The sequence below is a fragment of the Poecilia reticulata genome, chromosome 12 (assembly GCF_904066995.2).
Source record: "Poecilia reticulata chromosome 12, P_reticulata-male-v2, whole genome shotgun sequence".
Classification (NCBI taxonomy): Eukaryota; Metazoa; Chordata; class Actinopteri; order Cyprinodontiformes; family Poeciliidae; genus Poecilia; species Poecilia reticulata.
Window position 1 is genome coordinate 18,498,038 of NC_088841.1, and position 18,485 is coordinate 18,516,522.

The following is an 18,485-nucleotide window of genomic DNA, read 5'->3' on the forward strand; positions in this document are numbered from 1 at the left end:
ACCGTGATGCTGGCATGGTAGCCCTGTCATATGAGCAATATGTTTGAATCTTCCAATGTGTAGCTATATGTATAAATACATTTTATGTATGTTTAAGCTAGATGCATATAACCCAGTCATATCTTTGACTCTGTACGTATTTCTTTAACCTATGTCTGGTATGTATTAGTTACAAGCAATTGTTTGTGAATAGATCGATGTATTTTAACTTATTAAAATTAGATGGAAAATGTATGCAACATACAAAGAACAGATTTTGTTTTTCCAATGTGCCTTCAAATGTTTTCAAAGACATGATATGACAGTAGGATTCCTATGAAGCTTATTTTTGTCATGTATAAAAATGTGTAAGAACAAAACAAAAAACAACATTACCAATCTCTCAAACTTCTTTATTGTATTACACACCAGCCCAATATGATCAACATCCAGACAAGTGAACATATAATTTTATTTTTTTTTAAGTCAAACAGTATAAAATTTTAACAGAAAATCAAAACTTGCTTTATTGCAGTCTCTGTGTCCCTTCTGGTTCACTGTCCAGGAGCAGAGAGACTTTTGTTCATGAACTGCTTCTTCACAAAGCACAACCACCACTGAAAAAAAAAAAAACACACAAACACAGATTAGGACAAACACTGGCATTTTTAAACTGTAGTATTTTATTGATAGGCTAAAAGTCTACAAGGTCTTTCAATAGAAATAGGAAACAAAGAGCTGTTTAACATGACTATGTAAAGAACTCAATGTATGGACAAAGCTGGCAAAATTATTTCATTGTACTAATTTTAATTAACATTGGCATTAAAGTTTTGCTTTCAGAACTGCATTACAGACTTCAAACAGTGCTGTTTAACATAAAAAGATATCTATAAAAATTTGGTGTTGTCTCAAGTATTCCAGTAACACAAAATTTCAAAATACAAAATTTGAGTTCTCATGATATAAAGCTCTTTACTTTTATTACAGAAAGAAAACAGCATGAAATATTTAAACTCATAAGGGGAAGTATATTGGTTTGTAAGCAGGAATACAGCACCATTTAAAATATCTGCTTTAGTCATTTCATCTTATGACATCATGAATTTAGAGCCAGAATAACCAGCCTCTCTTCTCCACTTTGTCCATTTTCAGGGCTGACCTACAGAAAGCGACCACATTCTAACCTATACTGAAAGCTCAATCACACAAGAATCTGCAGGGCACCAAAACACAGCGAGCCTGCATAGCTTAGCAACAAAATGGATATTTGCTTAGCAGCATGCCTCATGTCCACAGAATATAAAGTCTTATGGAAGCATTCCCATTTTTTCCCCTTGTATTTCAAATTGCAGCACCGCTGGAAAAAACTAATAAATGTCTACTCTTTTTTTTGGTCTTTGGCCCATCTCATTTTGGGTATTTTTTCCTACCCGAGTCTATCTCTGCTAATAATGAATTATATGAGCTGAAAAACTAGCCACTCATCTTGTAAAAAGTCAGAAAAAGATGTTAATGAGAGGTCAATAGAAGCACTAAAACACCTTTCTTTGGCACCTGGAGAATTTAACTATTTTCACAGCCACTGCAGCAGCAGATTGAGTCATATATTTAATAAGGTAACCTTTGATACCAGAAAGAAAATTCAAATAAATCATAAGTATGAGACTTACCTTGCTGGGTTTGTCTGTTTGCGGGTCAAACACACGATCACATAGCCTTAAACCGGTCTCCTGGCGAAGCTGCTGCAGGTACGCCCTCATTGTCTCTGAGATGAAAGAATACATTAATTTATCGAGTTCAAAACTATCATTTGGAGTGCCAACTTAGATTTTGGTGCTATTGTTTAGACTCTTACACAGAATCTTTTAAACTAATTGAGGTGTATGCTCCCTGCCTTCAAACAGCAGCAGAGCATCTCCACCATTGTTAAAACCTCAACACAAACAAGCTTACCGCTTGTCACAATATTAAAGCTCTCTCTCACCGTCCTCCTGCTTGTTTCCGGGCTTGGCATACATAGCATTAAGAGGGAAGCCAGGTTCTCCAGGAATGGGAAAGTTTGTGATGCCCAGAGTGTACATCTCCTTTTCTCCTTGGCTCCTAGAGCTGCACTGCAAGATTCATACATAATCCCAAATCATCAATTTGAAGGTGTCCAAATTCATTTAAATCAGCTACTTTCTCCATAAAGTGTGCAAGAAAAAAAACAAATACAAAGGCTCGTCATGTTCTGTTCAAGACACAACTACTTTAATGGAAACATCAAGTGCTACTATACATTTTAAAATCAAGCTCCAAGAACTGGTCATGCTGCACAGTAAAAATTTACCTTCTGTAGCTTCTTTAGGCATTCAGAAATGTAGAGTGTAACGTAGATCAGTGTCCTGTCAGCCTCATTCTGGAAAACAAATTTACATAACTTATTATTAAAAACTAATGATGTAGAGCTGCACAATATATTGTATAGCAATAGCACTGTGTGTGCAATACTGCAATTGCAAGGAAGAGCTTGGATGCAGGTTTTAATATCACCTCGAACTCTTCTTGCCAATAATATATTTGGTCAGTAGGAAGGATTTTCATTTCCTTTTATACAAGCATTCAACATAGATCCTGCCAACTGAGATGCTCAAGCTTAAAGCATCTCAGTTGGCAAGTGGTGATGGACAATAAAAAATGAGGATATCTGTATTATCACTAGAGGTGTGCCGATGGATCGGCCACCGATCATAATCGGCCGATTTCCGTGAAAAAGTGTATGATCGGTGATCGCCGATCACGGTCTCTTGTTGCGGATCACACAAACTGATCACCTGCATCTCATTTCGCAGCCTGCTTGTGCAGCTGGTCTCCTCTTTCCTTCACACTGCGCAAACGCACAGCAACAAATCCTAAGCGATGTGGAACTATAACGCACTGAGTGAATGGGGAAGTTTGCGTGTTGCGGCAGAAAATTGAAGCATATGGGGTGAAGCACGTCAAAATGCATCAACACAATGAATCTAATATGGGATAAAAACAATGCTATGCCGTACTTGACAGAGTTTGACTACATCGAGGCTCACTGCAGTAAAAAAGACATACGGAGGATCAGATAGCAGGCAAAGCAGCGTGCAGCTACAAACACTCACCCGGATTAGCATTACGGTCAGAAAGCTAAACAAATAACCCACAAAATAATTTAAGTCTTCGAGCTGCGATGTAAGACGCTGGTTCTGCTCTCGCTGTTGAACCGCTGCTACGCGCTACAGGTAGTAATATTTCACAGACGGAGCGCCGCTTCTGCTCCACCTGGTAGTGACTCTCACACCAAACCTTTGCTTAAAGCTGCAGCATCTAACTTAAAAAAATACATTTTACATAGGTATTAAAACTTTCGCTGTCCTAACATGAAACAAATAATCTCTAAAAAAATAATCGATCTCCTCCCTGCTCTGCATAATTACTCCGCTCAGTCAGAAACAGCCAATCAGAACTAGCAGTAATCAGCTAGCCGCCATACTATCAGGAAGTTTTTATTCAGTAACTCAGGTGGCTTAAGGTGGGTCTTTATTGTAATGGCACATGTATTTCCCTTTGAATGTTAAGTTTTATATTTAACATTCAAAGGGCAATGTTGAGAGGTTTTATTTTGGCTCTTTGCATTATTTAGTCTCTTCAGAGCCTTCATATGTTTTCAGTCTGTTAAAGATATTATTACTGATAGCAGTACAATTTGAACAATGCCTGTTTTGTTTTTTTCTTGGAAAAAGTTATTAAAAATAAGTTTTCGTCTAAATTAAGCTAAATTCATGGTTCCTTTTTCCACATAATGTAACCGGTAGTGCTTATGATTAAAAATAATAATAATTACGTGATCGGTATCGAAAGGAAAAAACCTGATCGGCACATCTCTAATTATCACCACAGTATTTAAGGGCTTCACAAGATTTATTTTCTATCTCATGCAGCCCAACAATTTTCCATGCCATATGCATCCCACAGAAAAATTTCTTTGCAAAAGACTTAAACCCTCAGAGGCAAAAGTCAGACAGATGTACACCAAGTTGCAAGACAACAGCTTCCTAGTTTGGTTTTCTAAAAGAGTTAAGCCCTCAGAAATAAAACCTTTTCTTATATGTAGAATAATAAAAACTTACAGAACCAGTGTATGAATGTAATATAAAGTAAGCTATTCCAGTGACAGATTCCAATGAATATGACTACTCAAGGGTGACAAGCACGACAGAAAAGGCTCAATGATGATACATGCCCATAAAAATCCAAAGCAACTCCTACAGGACTGTGTTGTTAAAAAGGTATGAGATAAAGCAAGCCAGGGCATGTGGAGAAACATGAAATACTCAGCTGCTTCAAGACACAGATTACCGAGGCACAAGCTGTATGCGCCACTATTGAGCTCCATTTGGTTACAATTTCTAAAATTATCTTAAGCGTTTTTGGGATATACAGCTTTTTGTCTTTGTGTCTTTTAAAGTTACTTGATTGCATAGTTTTAAGAAAACAGAGTTAATCAGCAATATTACAGTGTCAAGAGTACATAAAGGTTCATAATTCAACTTTTTGATTTCTTGATCTCTTACCTTGATTTCATAATTCTTAAAGAAAACATTGGCCTTGAAGTAGTAGATTGCTTCATCTATGATGTCAGAATCTACGCCTGGAATAATAAAAACAAATGTTTTCATTAGACATATTATCCTATTTCTTATATAAATCTATATTTTTTTAGTACTGATCACCACTGAATCGTTAGAAAATGACTCGAGTACGTATACAGATGTCACAACTGTACAATTAAGAGACGTATAAATCAAAATGCAGAAGTTAGAGGAAAGGTGCCACCTTAGTTTGCATTCTTCAGACCATATAAGGAAGTGAAGCTCAGTCATGAATCAGGAACTCAATGCTTGCAACAACAACGCACATCTCTGCAGAACGCCCAAGATTATGTGGATACGTTTTTTGAAAAACAAGAATGAAAGAACCCTCACCGTCTCCTCTTGCTGGTCCCTTGAACTGTGTTTTGACGGGAAGCAGGGCCATGTTTCCCACCAGCCTGGTTTCAGGGACCATCAAGCTTGAGTGATAAGCCTGAAGAAGAAGAAAAAAGAGAGAAGTCCTGTCATTTTTGTCGAGTACGTTTGTTAATTTATAGTCCCCGGAATGAACGCGGCTTTTCATCGGTGGTACTAAGCGTTTTATATACGTGTATATAAAATGCTAAACTCATTAAAAACAGTACAATGACAGCGATGAATTTGTGTACTGTTGCGAGTCAGCCACTAGCAGCTATGAAGCGAATGCTACAGTAGCTAGCCTACTGTGCTAGATTTGTCTTGAGAGCTAATGTTAAAAGCAGATTCAACATCTAGTTGCGTATTTCTAGAGATTCCTGGCTCCTAACAGTGAGCTGAAAGCTTATATTTGTCGTTTATCGCACAGGATATACTCACCGGCATATTGAATGAAATATAAATCCAACTGCTCAGCAGGAAAAACGTACAGGCACCCCCGAAGCCTCTGCTTCCGCTTGTTCCACCCTTCAGCTTTACAGGAAGTGGCCACGTGTCGTGTTGCGTTGCAGCCACGTGGTGGCGCGCACAAGCTCTTTTTCCCCCCTCCACATGAACACGTATTCATGTTTATGTACCCCCCCCCCACATTTTAAAAACACGGGCAACTTGTCTGGTGTAAGCAATATTTTATTTTAAAAATATATATTTTGTTTTTATATCTATAATAAATCAACCAAAAGCCAAAGATTTACACGTGTACATTACTCTAAAATAACAAAATATGAAACTGAGGTTCCTTTAAATTTTATAAGTTATTTAAAAGAAGAAACAAAATACTTTTATGCAAGTCCAGTCAGTTTTTCAGAAATATTCATGGAATGAATATCAAACATTAAAGTTGAACTTCATTTATGGCAAGTCATTTTTCCACTTCAGGGTTCAATTGTCTCAGCTGCTGACTTTGTCTTGAAAGATCTCGTCATAATTCAGGTTGGACTGCTCTTCGTCAACTTCCTGTCAATAGGGAAAGCATAAAAGTCATGATTATATACAAATATAAACCCACACACACAATGGCTTGCATGATTATTCATACACCCTTTCACATTTTATTGCATTACAAACAAAAACTTGAATGTAATTTACTCGACTTTTTGTTTTCAAGTATGGTAACTGCAAACTTGCATGTCCACATGAGCCGACAGTTAATCAAGCACCACTTCTTTCAGAGAACCGGTTAAAATGTATTTGGCAACACTAAGAGCCCCAATTTGAGCTGTCTAGCCTAAATGCAAAATACCAGGTCTACTGCCTTTAGACACAAATGTCAAAAGCTCAAAGGCTGTGAATTCTATATTGTTCTGCACAGTGACATCGGTTCCAAAGCTTTACTGCAAGGAACTATGTGACGGTAATTATTCATTTTCAGTAAGTGTCCAATGTTTTGTTTTGTCATTTTACCTTAGGCTCCTTAACCTCCAGGTCCTCTCCATACTGTATGGAGAAGTCAATGTGCTGCAGAACTATGTTTATCCCCTCCTCATCTGTACGGTCAAAAGGCAGGAATCTTACCATGCTGTAGTCTTCTATCTGGAGACATAAACAATCTTAGTTTTCTGAATATAAACTACAAGAATATCATTAAACAACAAAACTAGGACTCTACTTACCAAACCACAAATTGCTTTAGTAAGCTTTTTGAACTTTTTGCTTCTGAAAGTGTCAGAGTTATCTTCCATCATGGAGTACATGTCTGGATCCAAGTACCTTGTAAATATATAACAACAAAATATTTTAAAACTCAGTATGAAGAGAAGGATCAGCAAGGTTCATAACAAAATCTGACAAATAAAGTGCAGCCTCATCGAAGTTGTCAAGTATTCAGTGTTTTATTCTTACTAACTTACTTTTCAATTTCCTTCTTAGCCTTTGGAGCAAGCAGGTCCATTTTTGTCATGACATTTACTTGAGGAATTTCTAACGACACCATTGCACTGAGGGCAGCCATAACTCCAGAGATGAACTTGAGTGCAAGATAATGGAAACACCAGTGCATATTGAAATCAAAGTAGGTTCATTTGAATATTACTTCAGCAAAAAAAAAGAACAAGAAAAAAAAAAACACAGAGAAAGTTACCTTAAAAGACTCGACCATAAACTGCGAGTCTACCAAAAAGACCCCGCAAATGCGAAACTCCCACTGCTGGAGCTGCTCCACCAGCTGCTTCATCACAGGGAGGTGTGTGTAAAGCTCAATCTGACCTGGAAAAGTGTGAGAAGCGCTGCATCAGTCATGCACAGCTGACACTTTTCCTTAAATAACAGCTAAGGTGGATCTAAGAACTGCACAGACTCTTGTTAAGATGGCATGTTTTCAGTATATACACGTGACCAAGATCAACAGCTGGTAAACTTTTTCCAACTTTAAAATTACACATATCCTGTAAAAATTCAAATGAAATATAAATAAATACAAATTTCAGTTAAAAAAAAAAAAAAAGAAAAAAAAGCTTCCACCACCATGTTTTATTGTACTTTTGTTGTAAACATACTTTTTAAATGGCTTAATGGTTCAAGCAAAGTCTGATTACAACATAACATATTCTCCTCCAGGTTTTGGGCAGATTTAAGAGAGACTTGAATAATTTCTTTGGAAGAAAAGGTTTGAGTCTTGCAGCTGTATTGCTGATAGACAGAGGATATAAAACATTGCTGTTACTCCTACAACATAAAAAGTAATTGCAAGAAATTCCAGCAGTTAGTTCAGTGTTACTGCTTTCCTTGTCAGTTTCCATCTTTTCTTCCCATTTCACATGAACATTGACTTTAAAAACACTGTGCTTTAAAATTAAATCAGTTATTCAAATAAACTCTAACCTAATAAAGCTTCCACCTTCATTAAAACTTGAATCCAACGCAGAGCACTTACCTGGGCAATCAAACAATATGTAGTCATCTTCTACGTGGCCCAGGCTTTCTTCCAGCCAGTCAAAGTTGTTGGCAAAGTACTCCATACAGAAGACCAGGCCTCCATTAGGGCCAAATCTCAGAGAGTTATCCTCCATTACGTCATCCACCTGAATGAGTTCACGGATGTCTGAGAAAACAGAAACAGAATATAACATACAAAGAGCTGTGTTAAATGTATTATGGCACTAACATTTTCCTAGCTTAATTTAATTCATATTTCCTTGGTAATGTGTATTCCTGTTACACATCCATGCAAAGTAAAACTTACCTGCCATAACAGGGTAATTAAAATACTCTGCAGCAGGATCCAGGTTCACCACCTGGACTGAGCGGTTTAACGACTCTGCGTGCTGAACCATGGTGGAGCAGTAGGTACTCTGAAATAATAATAACAAATGTGTTAAAAAAAAAAAGACTAACACGTTTTACTTTTGCGTAGAAAACAGGACAGCCTCACGCCGCATCACAACATGTTAGCCGAACAACATAGCACAACCTCTCACCACAGACCAGGAAAGTTACCTTGCCGCTTCCAGCTGGGCCCATAACTAACTGTGCATAACGAGGCATTTTCTGCCTCTGGAGAAGTCCGCTCAAGAGAAGTTCACCTTTTCTTATAATCCACGACAGCTTACTACAGTTGGGTACCACTGTATTAGTGTGACTACTTCTTCGTTCGAGGACACCACGCTGTAGGCACCGCTATTGCCACCTAGTGCTTAGACTGTGAATTATCACTCCTTGAAAAAGTAAGTATTTCAAGGTTCAGTTTTAATGTTATGTTTAACTGGGTAATAATAACTCTATAAAAAATGTTCATGTTATTAAGTATGTATTTATAAGGCAGAATTAAGATTGTACTGACATTCCATCGGTGATCTGTCGTGAAACGACAGCTCTCACTCCAGCACACTAGGCGGCGGTAATACATTCTAACAATGAGAATGTAACAACGAGAATGAGGGAATAGAGTGAGCTGCTATCAGCTGTCCATGCAACGATATGCGATATGGTCACTTGGCTAACTTACAAAAATACATAACAAAATGCTTGGACGGAGTGAATGGACTTGACAGGTTACGGTTGCAGACAGATATTTGGGTAAAAGTAGGCTTCTTATTGGTAAGTACCCTTCTCGTTCTAAGTTCAGCTTGTAATTTATATTTTAACGTTTTGAGTTATGTTGCTTAAGTAAAACTTTGTAGTTATTTGACTCTTTCACAGCTACTGTGTAGAAATACTTAGATAGTTAAAAAAAAATAACAACCTAGTTTCCTCCTTCCTTGATTAAACTCCTCTGATCTTATGAAAACGAAACGTCCAAGGCTAAACAAGCATCTTCCCTATTCTCAAGCGTTACATGGCTTTTTGCTAACGAGCCAACCCCAGTCCACTTATTTCAGTTTCGAAAAATATAAGCTCGGCCTTGGTGTTCATTGAGCCTGTCCATGGCGCAACCACCAAAATACTACTTAACAATCTAGCCCCCATTTTGTTTTGACATGAAACTCAGTATGCGATTAAAATGTTGTTTGTTCCTGAAATTACACTAAAAAGTATTGTCATTATATTACGACAATACCTTTTGGGTTAACTCTGCTTACAATGTAAGCAACCCTTCCAGTTCGTCCTTTGAAAAAAAAAATATTTGTAATAAATTCCAACAAGAATTCATTAAAATGTCTACTTTGAGTTTGATACAGAGGTGGCTAAATGTTTTATAAAGCCATGATAATTTGGAGCCCCGCCTTTTTTGCTTTCTGCATCTTACACTCTAGCTCTAGTTGTTCCGAAAGTGTAATTTTTCTGCTTGTTTCAAATGTGATATGATTCCTCGATCATCTACATAAAAGTGTCAAAGAAAACCTTGAAGACGGTAACCTACACTTTCCTCTTCTGTTCATTGTTGCAGGCTATGAGTGTTTATAATGGAGGATGGTCAAAGTGGGGACTTGGACTACCTGATCCAAGATGAGGACACCATCATTGAGGGTGTTAGCAACCAGGTTTTGTTTGTAGTGGTTGTCAGTTTCACATTGCTTGCAGGCATCTTCACTTTGCTCTGCAGGTAAACCACTAAGTCAGGCTGGTTAATTAAAATTGTTTTGAGAAATTTGTTAAAAAAAAAAAAAACAGGTGTACGAAGTGTCATTTTTAATATAAAAATCCAGCTAGGTATTTCTTTCTGACTGATTTAAATTTCGTAGAGTTCTTTGAAACTAACACATGCATATGTGTTACAAACCAGTTGTCAACAAAACAATCCCAGCTGCAGTCTCCTCATCCAGTCAGAGAAATCACCTTTAATCTTCCTGTGATCTTGTTTGAAACCTGTGAACCTAAAAAAAAAAACTCCTTTTGTCCTTTACAGACAGGAAGAGCAGAATATCCATCCTGAAAATCAGGAGCACGTTCGAGCTGTCCGACAGCAGCTCCAAACTGAGCAGGTAAAACTAATAACTTTTAGGCACGACTTTGTTGAAATGCCATGATTACTGTCATTTGAATTACATCTATATATTTGTATAAAGTGCAAATGACTGAGTCATTGCAGATATTTTACGTGTCTTTTCTACATTTCTTCTCCTTAGGATGAAAATCCGCAGGCAGAGGCTAGACAGCAGTATTACACAGACATGTCTTGCCCTGTGTGTTTACAGCAGGCTGTGCTGCCTGTGGAGACCAACTGTGGACACCTTTTCTGTGGTAATTGCGTGGACCGTTTTACAAATTCACGTGTTTCTGGCGTGGTTAGTATAGTAAGAAACAGAGGAAACGATGAGTTGATACAATCATTAATGTAAATACTTTTTTTTCCTTCACATTTTTACAACATTGGTGTTCTCAATATTGCTGTTTTATGTGTTGTCTTTTTGCAAAGGCTCCTGCCTTATAGCTTATTGGAGGTACGGCACCTGGCTGGGTGCGATCAACTGCCCAATCTGCAGACAAATGGTGAGTGATACAATGCCACATCATTACCATATTGCAATCATGCCATTGTTATGCCTTAATGCCTTTAAAGTTTGTGGGGAAAAACAAATCTTGTGGGTTTTATAGTTAAAACCAGAGGTGCAGTGGTTGCTGCACCTCTGGAAAGACTAAGCTTTCCCTTTCCTGCACAATTCTTCTGAGTTTGCCTGAAAAGCTTGTATACCATTGTGAAATCAAACTACTAATTATAAAAGATATGTTACACTTGAACAACAGTTTGTTTAATTTCAGTGATTCTTCGAAATGTGTTGTGAGATTGTGTTTATAGATTTTGCCGTTTGTCTTAGACATGTATTTTGTTTGTGTTTTTCTAGGTAACACTTCTGTTCCCGTTATTTCACGAGCACGCCGCTCCTCAGAGGGTTCAGGACGGCGAGGCCGAACCTCAGCTTATATTACGAGACATCAACGATTACAACCGCAGATTTTCTGGTCAGCCAAGATCTGTGAGTCTTTTTTTTTTTTTTTCCTCATACAGGCTGCATTTACATAAGCTGAAATCGTCTTGTAAATATCTATGGAGATCTTTAAAGATTTTTTTATTACATAAAAAAGAATGTACTAATATATTCTTTTAGAATAGCATGCAGTGTCTGTCATGTTCAGTTGTGTAACTGTAAGGAAATCTATACTTTTTTAATCTCAACTGAAATTTTTATTTAAAAAAAAAATCACCTTTTTCTTTGACTGTGTGTATTTATTTTTATTCTTCATTATGAAGACGAACCCAACACTATAATGGACAACTTTAAGATACAACTTTAATAACTTTATAGAGCCTAAGTTAATGTTAGTCAGCATGTTGGTGTAAGCCAACATAATAATTGCATTTATGCTAATGTCATCTTTTTAGCTAATGTTAGCTATGATCTTACACTTTAGGTCAGTGAGCAGCATGTTCTGCAACAATTTTTAAAACTGATTGTCTGAGGTTTTAGCATAGACTTAAAGTTGTTTTCCATTTTAGGCAGACAGTTTTGCTGTGTAAGATTTGCAGACTGTTTTATTTTTTTCTGCTGCTTCTGCTTATTTCTGCAACTGTTCTGCGTTTGACTTCAAGTAGTTTTGCTGTTTTCAGCAGTATGGAAGTAATTATGTGCCATCAGAATTTGAATAAAAAATGCATCTGAAATTTGAATGTTGTATATTTGTTCTTACTTTTTCAATTTAAAAATTAATTCAGAATATATTTTTGACCTAAAAAAAATTTCAGTGTCATTATTTGTACATGTATGCAAATTTCATTTGTTAAAAAAATTCACATTCCTATTTCAGAGATCAAATTTTCAATATATATATTTTTTTCAGTGTTAAAAAAATTCAACATATAAAAAAATTCAACTTTTAAAAATTCAAATGCAATATTTTCAGTGTCCTACAAATTCAACTTGCTCAAATTCGCTGTCTCAAATTCAACATCTAAAAATTCGCTGTACAAAAATGGCGAGGTTACTTCAGGTCACAGACATTAGCAATCGTTGTCAGATTTCAACACTGAGCTAATCACATGACCTAAGCGTCATATTGAAGAAATACCAGCATCACCGAGGCCAGCGACCATGGAGGCGAACGCAAACCCAACGGTGAGTCTATGCTTTCATATTTCTGTAGTACATTTTATTTTGCGCATGAACTTTGATACATGACATTAAAGCTTGATTTAAAACACGGGTTTGGGCCGTTGTTAATCTTACGCCATGTAATGCTGGCATATTAGTTCTCGCTACCCGCTAGACCTCCACCCCCTTCTCTTGGCTGTCCTACGCCCAATTTTCCCCTGTTTTATTTAAAAAAGGAGTATCACTTGCGCCAAGTCTAGAATCTTTAAAGATAACTGATGGGTAGCGACTTTCCGGGTTGTTTGTATGTTGTCTTAGGTGAGACTGATCAGGCGGTCTTAGTAAAAGTCGTAATTTTCCAGGAGATGCTACTGCTAATGTAGAAGCTAATATGGCTGCCTTGTGTGCTTCAAGGAGGGGCTGTGAACTCTTCCGACATTAATTGATTTCCGACCTACTGATTTCAAAATAGTTTTTTTATTTTACTGACAATGTTGTTGACATTTTTTTTCTTTTTTCTTTTCAAGGAACATATGGATCATATTTTTGATAGACTCCATGATCGTTTGGAGCCATTTCTATTTCTACAATTACAGATGGTCCTGCAGTCAATCAGTTGGCCACAGGTGAAGAAGCAAAGTGATGACGGTGACGACAGCGATGATGTCTTGGAAGCAGAAACTGCAGGTGACAGGGTTTCTCCATAAGTTTCTCAAAGAAGGTAAAATGTCTGTATAAACATTTGGCCAATGTTTGTTATTTTGAGAATGATAAATAACAAATGTATTATGCTGGTATTATACCAGCATGATTTTTGAAGGACATCACATTCATATTCATTAGTTTCTTAGATGGAAAAGACATTCGCATAAAGTCATATCTCAAAGTCAGCTTTATGAATGATTCCATCTACAGGAAACTCACCATGTATCTAAAAAAAATTATACTTTTCCTAGCATTTTCAGACAATCTGCACCAGCTCATGAGATTTTGGGTTGGCTGGGAGGCTCCATGGCAGGAACTGAAGCCTGAAGTAGTGCAGTCAACTGGACCAAACCACAAGCCCACTTCATCCACCTGCAGTGAACGTTTACGCCTTCCAAGCCATTACTCTACCTACCAGGCTCTGTATGCTGATATGACGGTGTGTCTTAAATCGGTTGGGACTGGCTTTGGTCTTCTTTGAGAACTCAGTGCATTGGTGTTTCATTTGTTCAATAATTGCATTTCAATATGGCAATTAAGTAAAATTACAAAGTCGTTTTATTATTAGCTTCTTTTTTTTTTTTTACAAATACTGTTCATCATTCACCGCAGTCTTGACATTAAGTTGTTCTTTGAAGTGACGACTAAGTAGCTGAAATGTTTGTCAAGCATTCCTGTAAATCTTAAATGTTAGAGTAACTATGTTCAGAGTTTCTGAGTCAGCACTGTTTGTACAGGAAATATGAAACGGAAACTGTTTTTATGCAATATTTTATTGAATATTCATCTATGCTTGAAGTATTAGAAAATAAATGACATAAGACAAACTTAACTTTTCCATTCTTATAATGCAAGAAAATTAAGGTCCTACACAACTGTACCCACTAGGTTCCTTTTGAGAAAAAAAGAACAATCAACTCACAAATGTAGAACATTTTAGTTCTTTAACATGTCTACCATAAAAGCACTATGACTCACTTTTCCAAAGCACAAATTTTACCTTTGTGGTAATATGATCAGCACTTAGCTTTACATTTCATAAATGCTGAATTTTGAAACTGGACAAGTTTCACAGAGTGAAGAACTGTTCACAAAACAGAACTGCACCAATATAAATGTCACAACCAAAAGACAGTGATGTGCCTTTGGGTTTACTGCGTCTCTTAAGTCCATTTGTTCGTCAGTCAGTTGCACAACTTGAATTTGGTACTGTGACGTTTGACTCTTCCTGAAGAGGAAGCCCGCTCTCCTCCCATTCAATTTCGGGAATCTACACCCTGGAAAACACAAAGAAGGGATCAAGAGAACTCAAAATGTACTTGATTGCAGATTCCTATGTAATAAATTAAATGAATGATAGTATACATGCTACACATTAAATTATCCAATTAAAATGTACCTCTATCAAGGCACTGTGGGGTTCAGGAATTGAATGGTGTCTAACTTAATCAGAATTTGCTTTTAATTACAACATTAATCACAAATTTTAGCATAGCTCAAACATTCTTTGTAACCAAAGATATATTTTGGAGATACAAAGTAGTGGGGATTAAAATGATTTTAATAAGTTAACAGCTGTACTTGCAAGCATATATTTTCTTCAAAATGAGTTAAAATCAAATGAAAAAACAAGGGAGGTTGTTTGTAATGTTGCTAGGTAACAGAACGACGTTTTGTAACGCAAAGTAAAAGAATGTAAATTAATATATATCAACACTTGTCAGATAAGAGAAGCAGCCGTTTGGATGACGCTATAATGACCATAAATGTATAAATTTATTCATAAATGAAGTCACATGAACAACACAGTAGATGAACAGAATGGGGTTGTGGTTCTAATTAATGTCGGTAAAGTTCACAGCCCCTCCTTGAAGCACACAAGGCAGCCATATTAGCTTCTACATTAGCGGTAGCATCTCCTGGAAAATTACGACTTTTACTAAGACCGCCTGATCAGTCTCACCTAAGACAACATACAAACAACCCGGAAAGTCGCTACCCATCAGTTATCTTTAAAGATTCTAGACTTGGCGCAAGTGATACTCCTTTTTTAAATAAAACAGGGGAAAATTGGGCGTAGGACAGCCAAGAGAAGGGGGTGGAGGTCTAGCGGGTAGCGAGAACTAATATGCCAGCATTACATGGCGTAAGATTAACAACGGCCCAAACCCGTGTTTTAAATCAAGCTTTAATGTCATGTATCAAAGTTCATGCGCAAAATAAAATGTACTACAGAAATATGAAAGCATAGACTCACCGTTGGGTTTGCGTTGGCCTCCATGGTCGCTGGCCTCGGTGATGCTGGTATTTCTTCAATATGACGCTTAGGTCATGTGATTAGCTCAGTGTTGAAATCTGACAACGATTGCTAATGTCTGTGACCTGAAGTAACCTCGCCATTTTTGTACAGCGAATTTTTAGATGTTGAATTTGAGACAGCGAATTTGAGCAAGTTGAATTTGTAGGACACTGAAAATATTGCATTTGAATTTTTAAAAGTTGAATTTTTTTATATGTTGAATTTTTTTAACACTGAAAAAATATATATATTGAAAATTTGATCTCTGAAATAGGAATGTGAATTTTTTTTAACAAATGAAATTTGCATACATGTACAAATAATGACACTGAAATTTTTTTTAGGTCAAAAATATATTCTGAATTAATTTTTAAATTGAAAAAGTAAGAACAAATATACAACATTCAAATTTCAGATGCATTTTTTATTCAAATTCTGATGGCACATAATTACTTCCATACAGCAGTGGCATTCAGTTTACATCATTCACACTTCATTCTTGCAGGAAATGCACATTTTCTAGTTGTAGAGCTGTTTTTCTTTTGCTTATATCTGCAGTGGATGCCAGTGAATGTGGCCCGCCCTGAGTTTAGAAGACGCCTTTTCATAATACTATATCTTGTCTGTTTTCCTCCTATCAGCTTATGGACAGGCTGCGGGACGTCCCCACCCTGCTCCGTCATGCCTTCAGGGAGATGTTTTCTGTGGGCGGACTCTTCTGGATGTTCCGGATTCGAATCCTTCTCTGTCTCATCGGTGCCATCACCTACCTGGCCTCGCCACTCGACATTCTCCCGGAAGCTCTTTTCGGCCTTCTGGGCTTCATGGACGACTTCTTTGTGATCCTCCTCCTGTTTGTGTACATCTCTATCATGTACAGAGAAGTGGTTACGCAGAGGCTTAACGGCTAGGCCCACATACAGAAACGGGGGACAAAAGAGAGATGAATATCTGAGAAGAGTTTGTTAAAAAATATTGGGTTTTCTCAGAGGGCTTCACTTAAATTAAATGGACCACAGGCGTCTGACTGGACAGAGGTTAGCAAAACATTGTGAACATCAGATTTTGTTACAAAGGTTCTCATTGACATTTACAAGGCAAAGGATTTCAGGCAAACAAGTTACGATCAAATGAACATGTATGAACAATGTACTGCTTCAAAATTTACCCATTTAAAAAAAAAATACAAATCTTAAGTAATGTGATTATCAACATAATATGGACAACTGTGCAATACAATGACGTCTTGAAAGTCTTGTATTTATGGGTTCATATGTAATGATTCCATCTTAATTTTCACTTCAAAGAACAAGTGTCGAATGGTAAAAGAGTTCCTGTTTGATCTTGTTGTCATCACAATGACGTGTAACTATGCATATTTTATGATAACTTGGGAAAGCAGAGCTTGTTGAACCGGTTGGAAAAATTCTCGGAATAATCTTTTTAAGCAACAATTTAAATTCAGTAATCAAAACCTGCTTCCTGCATGCATACAGGGAAAATACAAACAGATAATTCTGGACAATTTTGAATGTAAATCGTCTAAAAATGAATGTGAAGTCATTTCTGTTAAGTTTACTTTGACATTCTGTTGTGAAAAGTAAATTTGGTTTGAGCTATGGAATCAGATGGTCAATTCTTCAACACTTTGCTTCCTTTTGTATTCAGTACACTGTTGGCATTAGCATGTACAATGCAGATCTTTTTTTGTAATTATTTGTAAATAGTTTCATCAGTGGTACAGGTGTATTATCTTCAGATGATGAAATGACATGTCTGTGTACTACTGAAGAGCACCGTCTCAGTTTAAATCCACACAGACCAACTGTTTTGCTTTCAAAAGTCACATGAATTGGCATTGTTTGCAAAAGATCTTAAAGTCATATTTTATTACAATATGATGAATATTAAAACAATTTTGAACTTTCGATTCAAGTACATTTACTGAGTAGGAAAAAAAATCTGCATTTCAAAAATGAATTGCTTTTAACAAATCTCCAGTGTAACGATCAATACTTTGCACAGCCTTCAATACATTTACTCCTATTAAACTCATAATATTTCACAATGTTGGAACATCTCCAAATAGTAACTAGAATCTGTTTTATGCCCTCATCAGCTTTTCTATATGATTAAGGTATGTGGAACGACATGGCTGTGGACGGAGGCTGGTGTTTTCTGCTTTTCTGATTTTTGCATCACCTCGTTGAAAAAAGCTCACAGAATCACAGATCCTCCTTCACCGTATTTATTTGTGTTGGCGTCATTTTCAAACAACCAATGTGCATGTAGACAATATTATACAGTTTTAGTCTTGACTTAAATGTTGCATTTTGCAGCTGTTGACTAGCATTAAGCCTTCATCGTTTTTTTCCCCTCCTTTTTAGTCACTGTTCATGCCGTCAAAATGAATATGTGTCCTCATCCTCCATACAGGCCAGTAGGTCAGAGGTGTAGAGGGTACAGATAATTGAGGAGCTGGATAATTCAGAAAAAAAAAATCTTAATTTTTACCCAGACAGAAAATGCCCTCCAAATATCAAAGGGTATGTTTTTTACTTTGTGTGTGTGTGTGAGATTATTCTACTACAATAAAAGATTTAGTCTATTCACACACACTCCTTCTACATGTCAGTACATGCATTGCATTTGTATTTTAATCTGATTCTATTATTTACACAAAGTCGGTTTTTCTAACATTGCTTAACTGTCACTCCTTGTACCGGTGTTTCCACTTGGAAGAAAAATCCTTCCATAACATGATGCCAGAAAGTCAGCTGCTGTGTAAATGTCAAGTTCTGTTTACAATTTTGGCATTAACTTCAAATCTTTTTCAATCCAATAAATATGTTGCACATGCCAAAATGTGGCAAACCTTTTCTTTTTTTTTTTTATTTGACTGGCAGCTCATCTGCTGTGTCTCAGTGGTGTTTCAGCAACTTCCACCTCCGTTTCAAC

At 36.7% G+C, this 18,485-nt stretch overlaps 3 protein-coding genes and 1 long non-coding RNA gene across 4 annotated transcripts; 2 read left to right on the forward strand and 2 right to left on the reverse strand.

Annotated features, from left to right (window-relative positions):
• Positions 1-371: 371 nt before the first annotated feature.
• Positions 372-5,594, reverse strand: arpc3 (actin related protein 2/3 complex, subunit 3). Its single transcript, XM_008423934.2, has 7 exons — positions 5,439-5,594; positions 4,977-5,076; positions 4,566-4,642; positions 2,312-2,380; positions 1,967-2,093; positions 1,653-1,747; positions 372-596 (listed from the first exon to the last, which is right to left on the reverse strand). Exons 1-7 carry the CDS (start codon positions 5,442-5,444, stop codon positions 534-536), a joined length of 537 nt encoding a protein of 178 aa, XP_008422156.1. The 5' UTR covers positions 5,445-5,594; the 3' UTR covers positions 372-533.
• A 72-nt stretch (positions 5,595-5,666) lies between these two features.
• On the reverse strand, positions 5,667-8,661 carry gpn3 (GPN-loop GTPase 3). Its single transcript, XM_008423932.3, has 8 exons — positions 8,493-8,661; positions 8,239-8,347; positions 7,930-8,097; positions 7,138-7,262; positions 6,908-7,023; positions 6,671-6,767; positions 6,462-6,590; positions 5,667-6,014 (listed from the first exon to the last, which is right to left on the reverse strand). The coding sequence occupies exons 1-8, from the start codon at positions 8,538-8,540 to the stop codon at positions 5,949-5,951; spliced, it is 858 nt and encodes a 285-aa protein (XP_008422154.1). The 5' UTR covers positions 8,541-8,661; the 3' UTR covers positions 5,667-5,948.
• Positions 8,662-8,904: 243 nt separating this feature from the next.
• On the forward strand, positions 8,905-17,455 carry rnf170 (ring finger protein 170). The gene is made up of 7 exons (XM_008423931.3): positions 8,905-9,092; positions 9,883-10,038; positions 10,342-10,417; positions 10,562-10,676; positions 10,852-10,925; positions 11,279-11,410; positions 16,169-17,455. The coding sequence occupies exons 2-7, from the start codon at positions 9,899-9,901 to the stop codon at positions 16,436-16,438; spliced, it is 807 nt and encodes a 268-aa protein (XP_008422153.2). The 5' UTR covers positions 8,905-9,092; positions 9,883-9,898; the 3' UTR covers positions 16,439-17,455.
• On the forward strand, positions 12,253-14,055 carry LOC145554117 (uncharacterized). The gene is made up of 3 exons (XR_014090157.1): positions 12,253-12,547; positions 13,051-13,210; positions 13,480-14,055. It is a non-coding gene; the product is annotated as an uncharacterized LOC145554117 (long non-coding RNA).
• Positions 17,456-18,485: the final 1,030 nt, after the last annotated feature.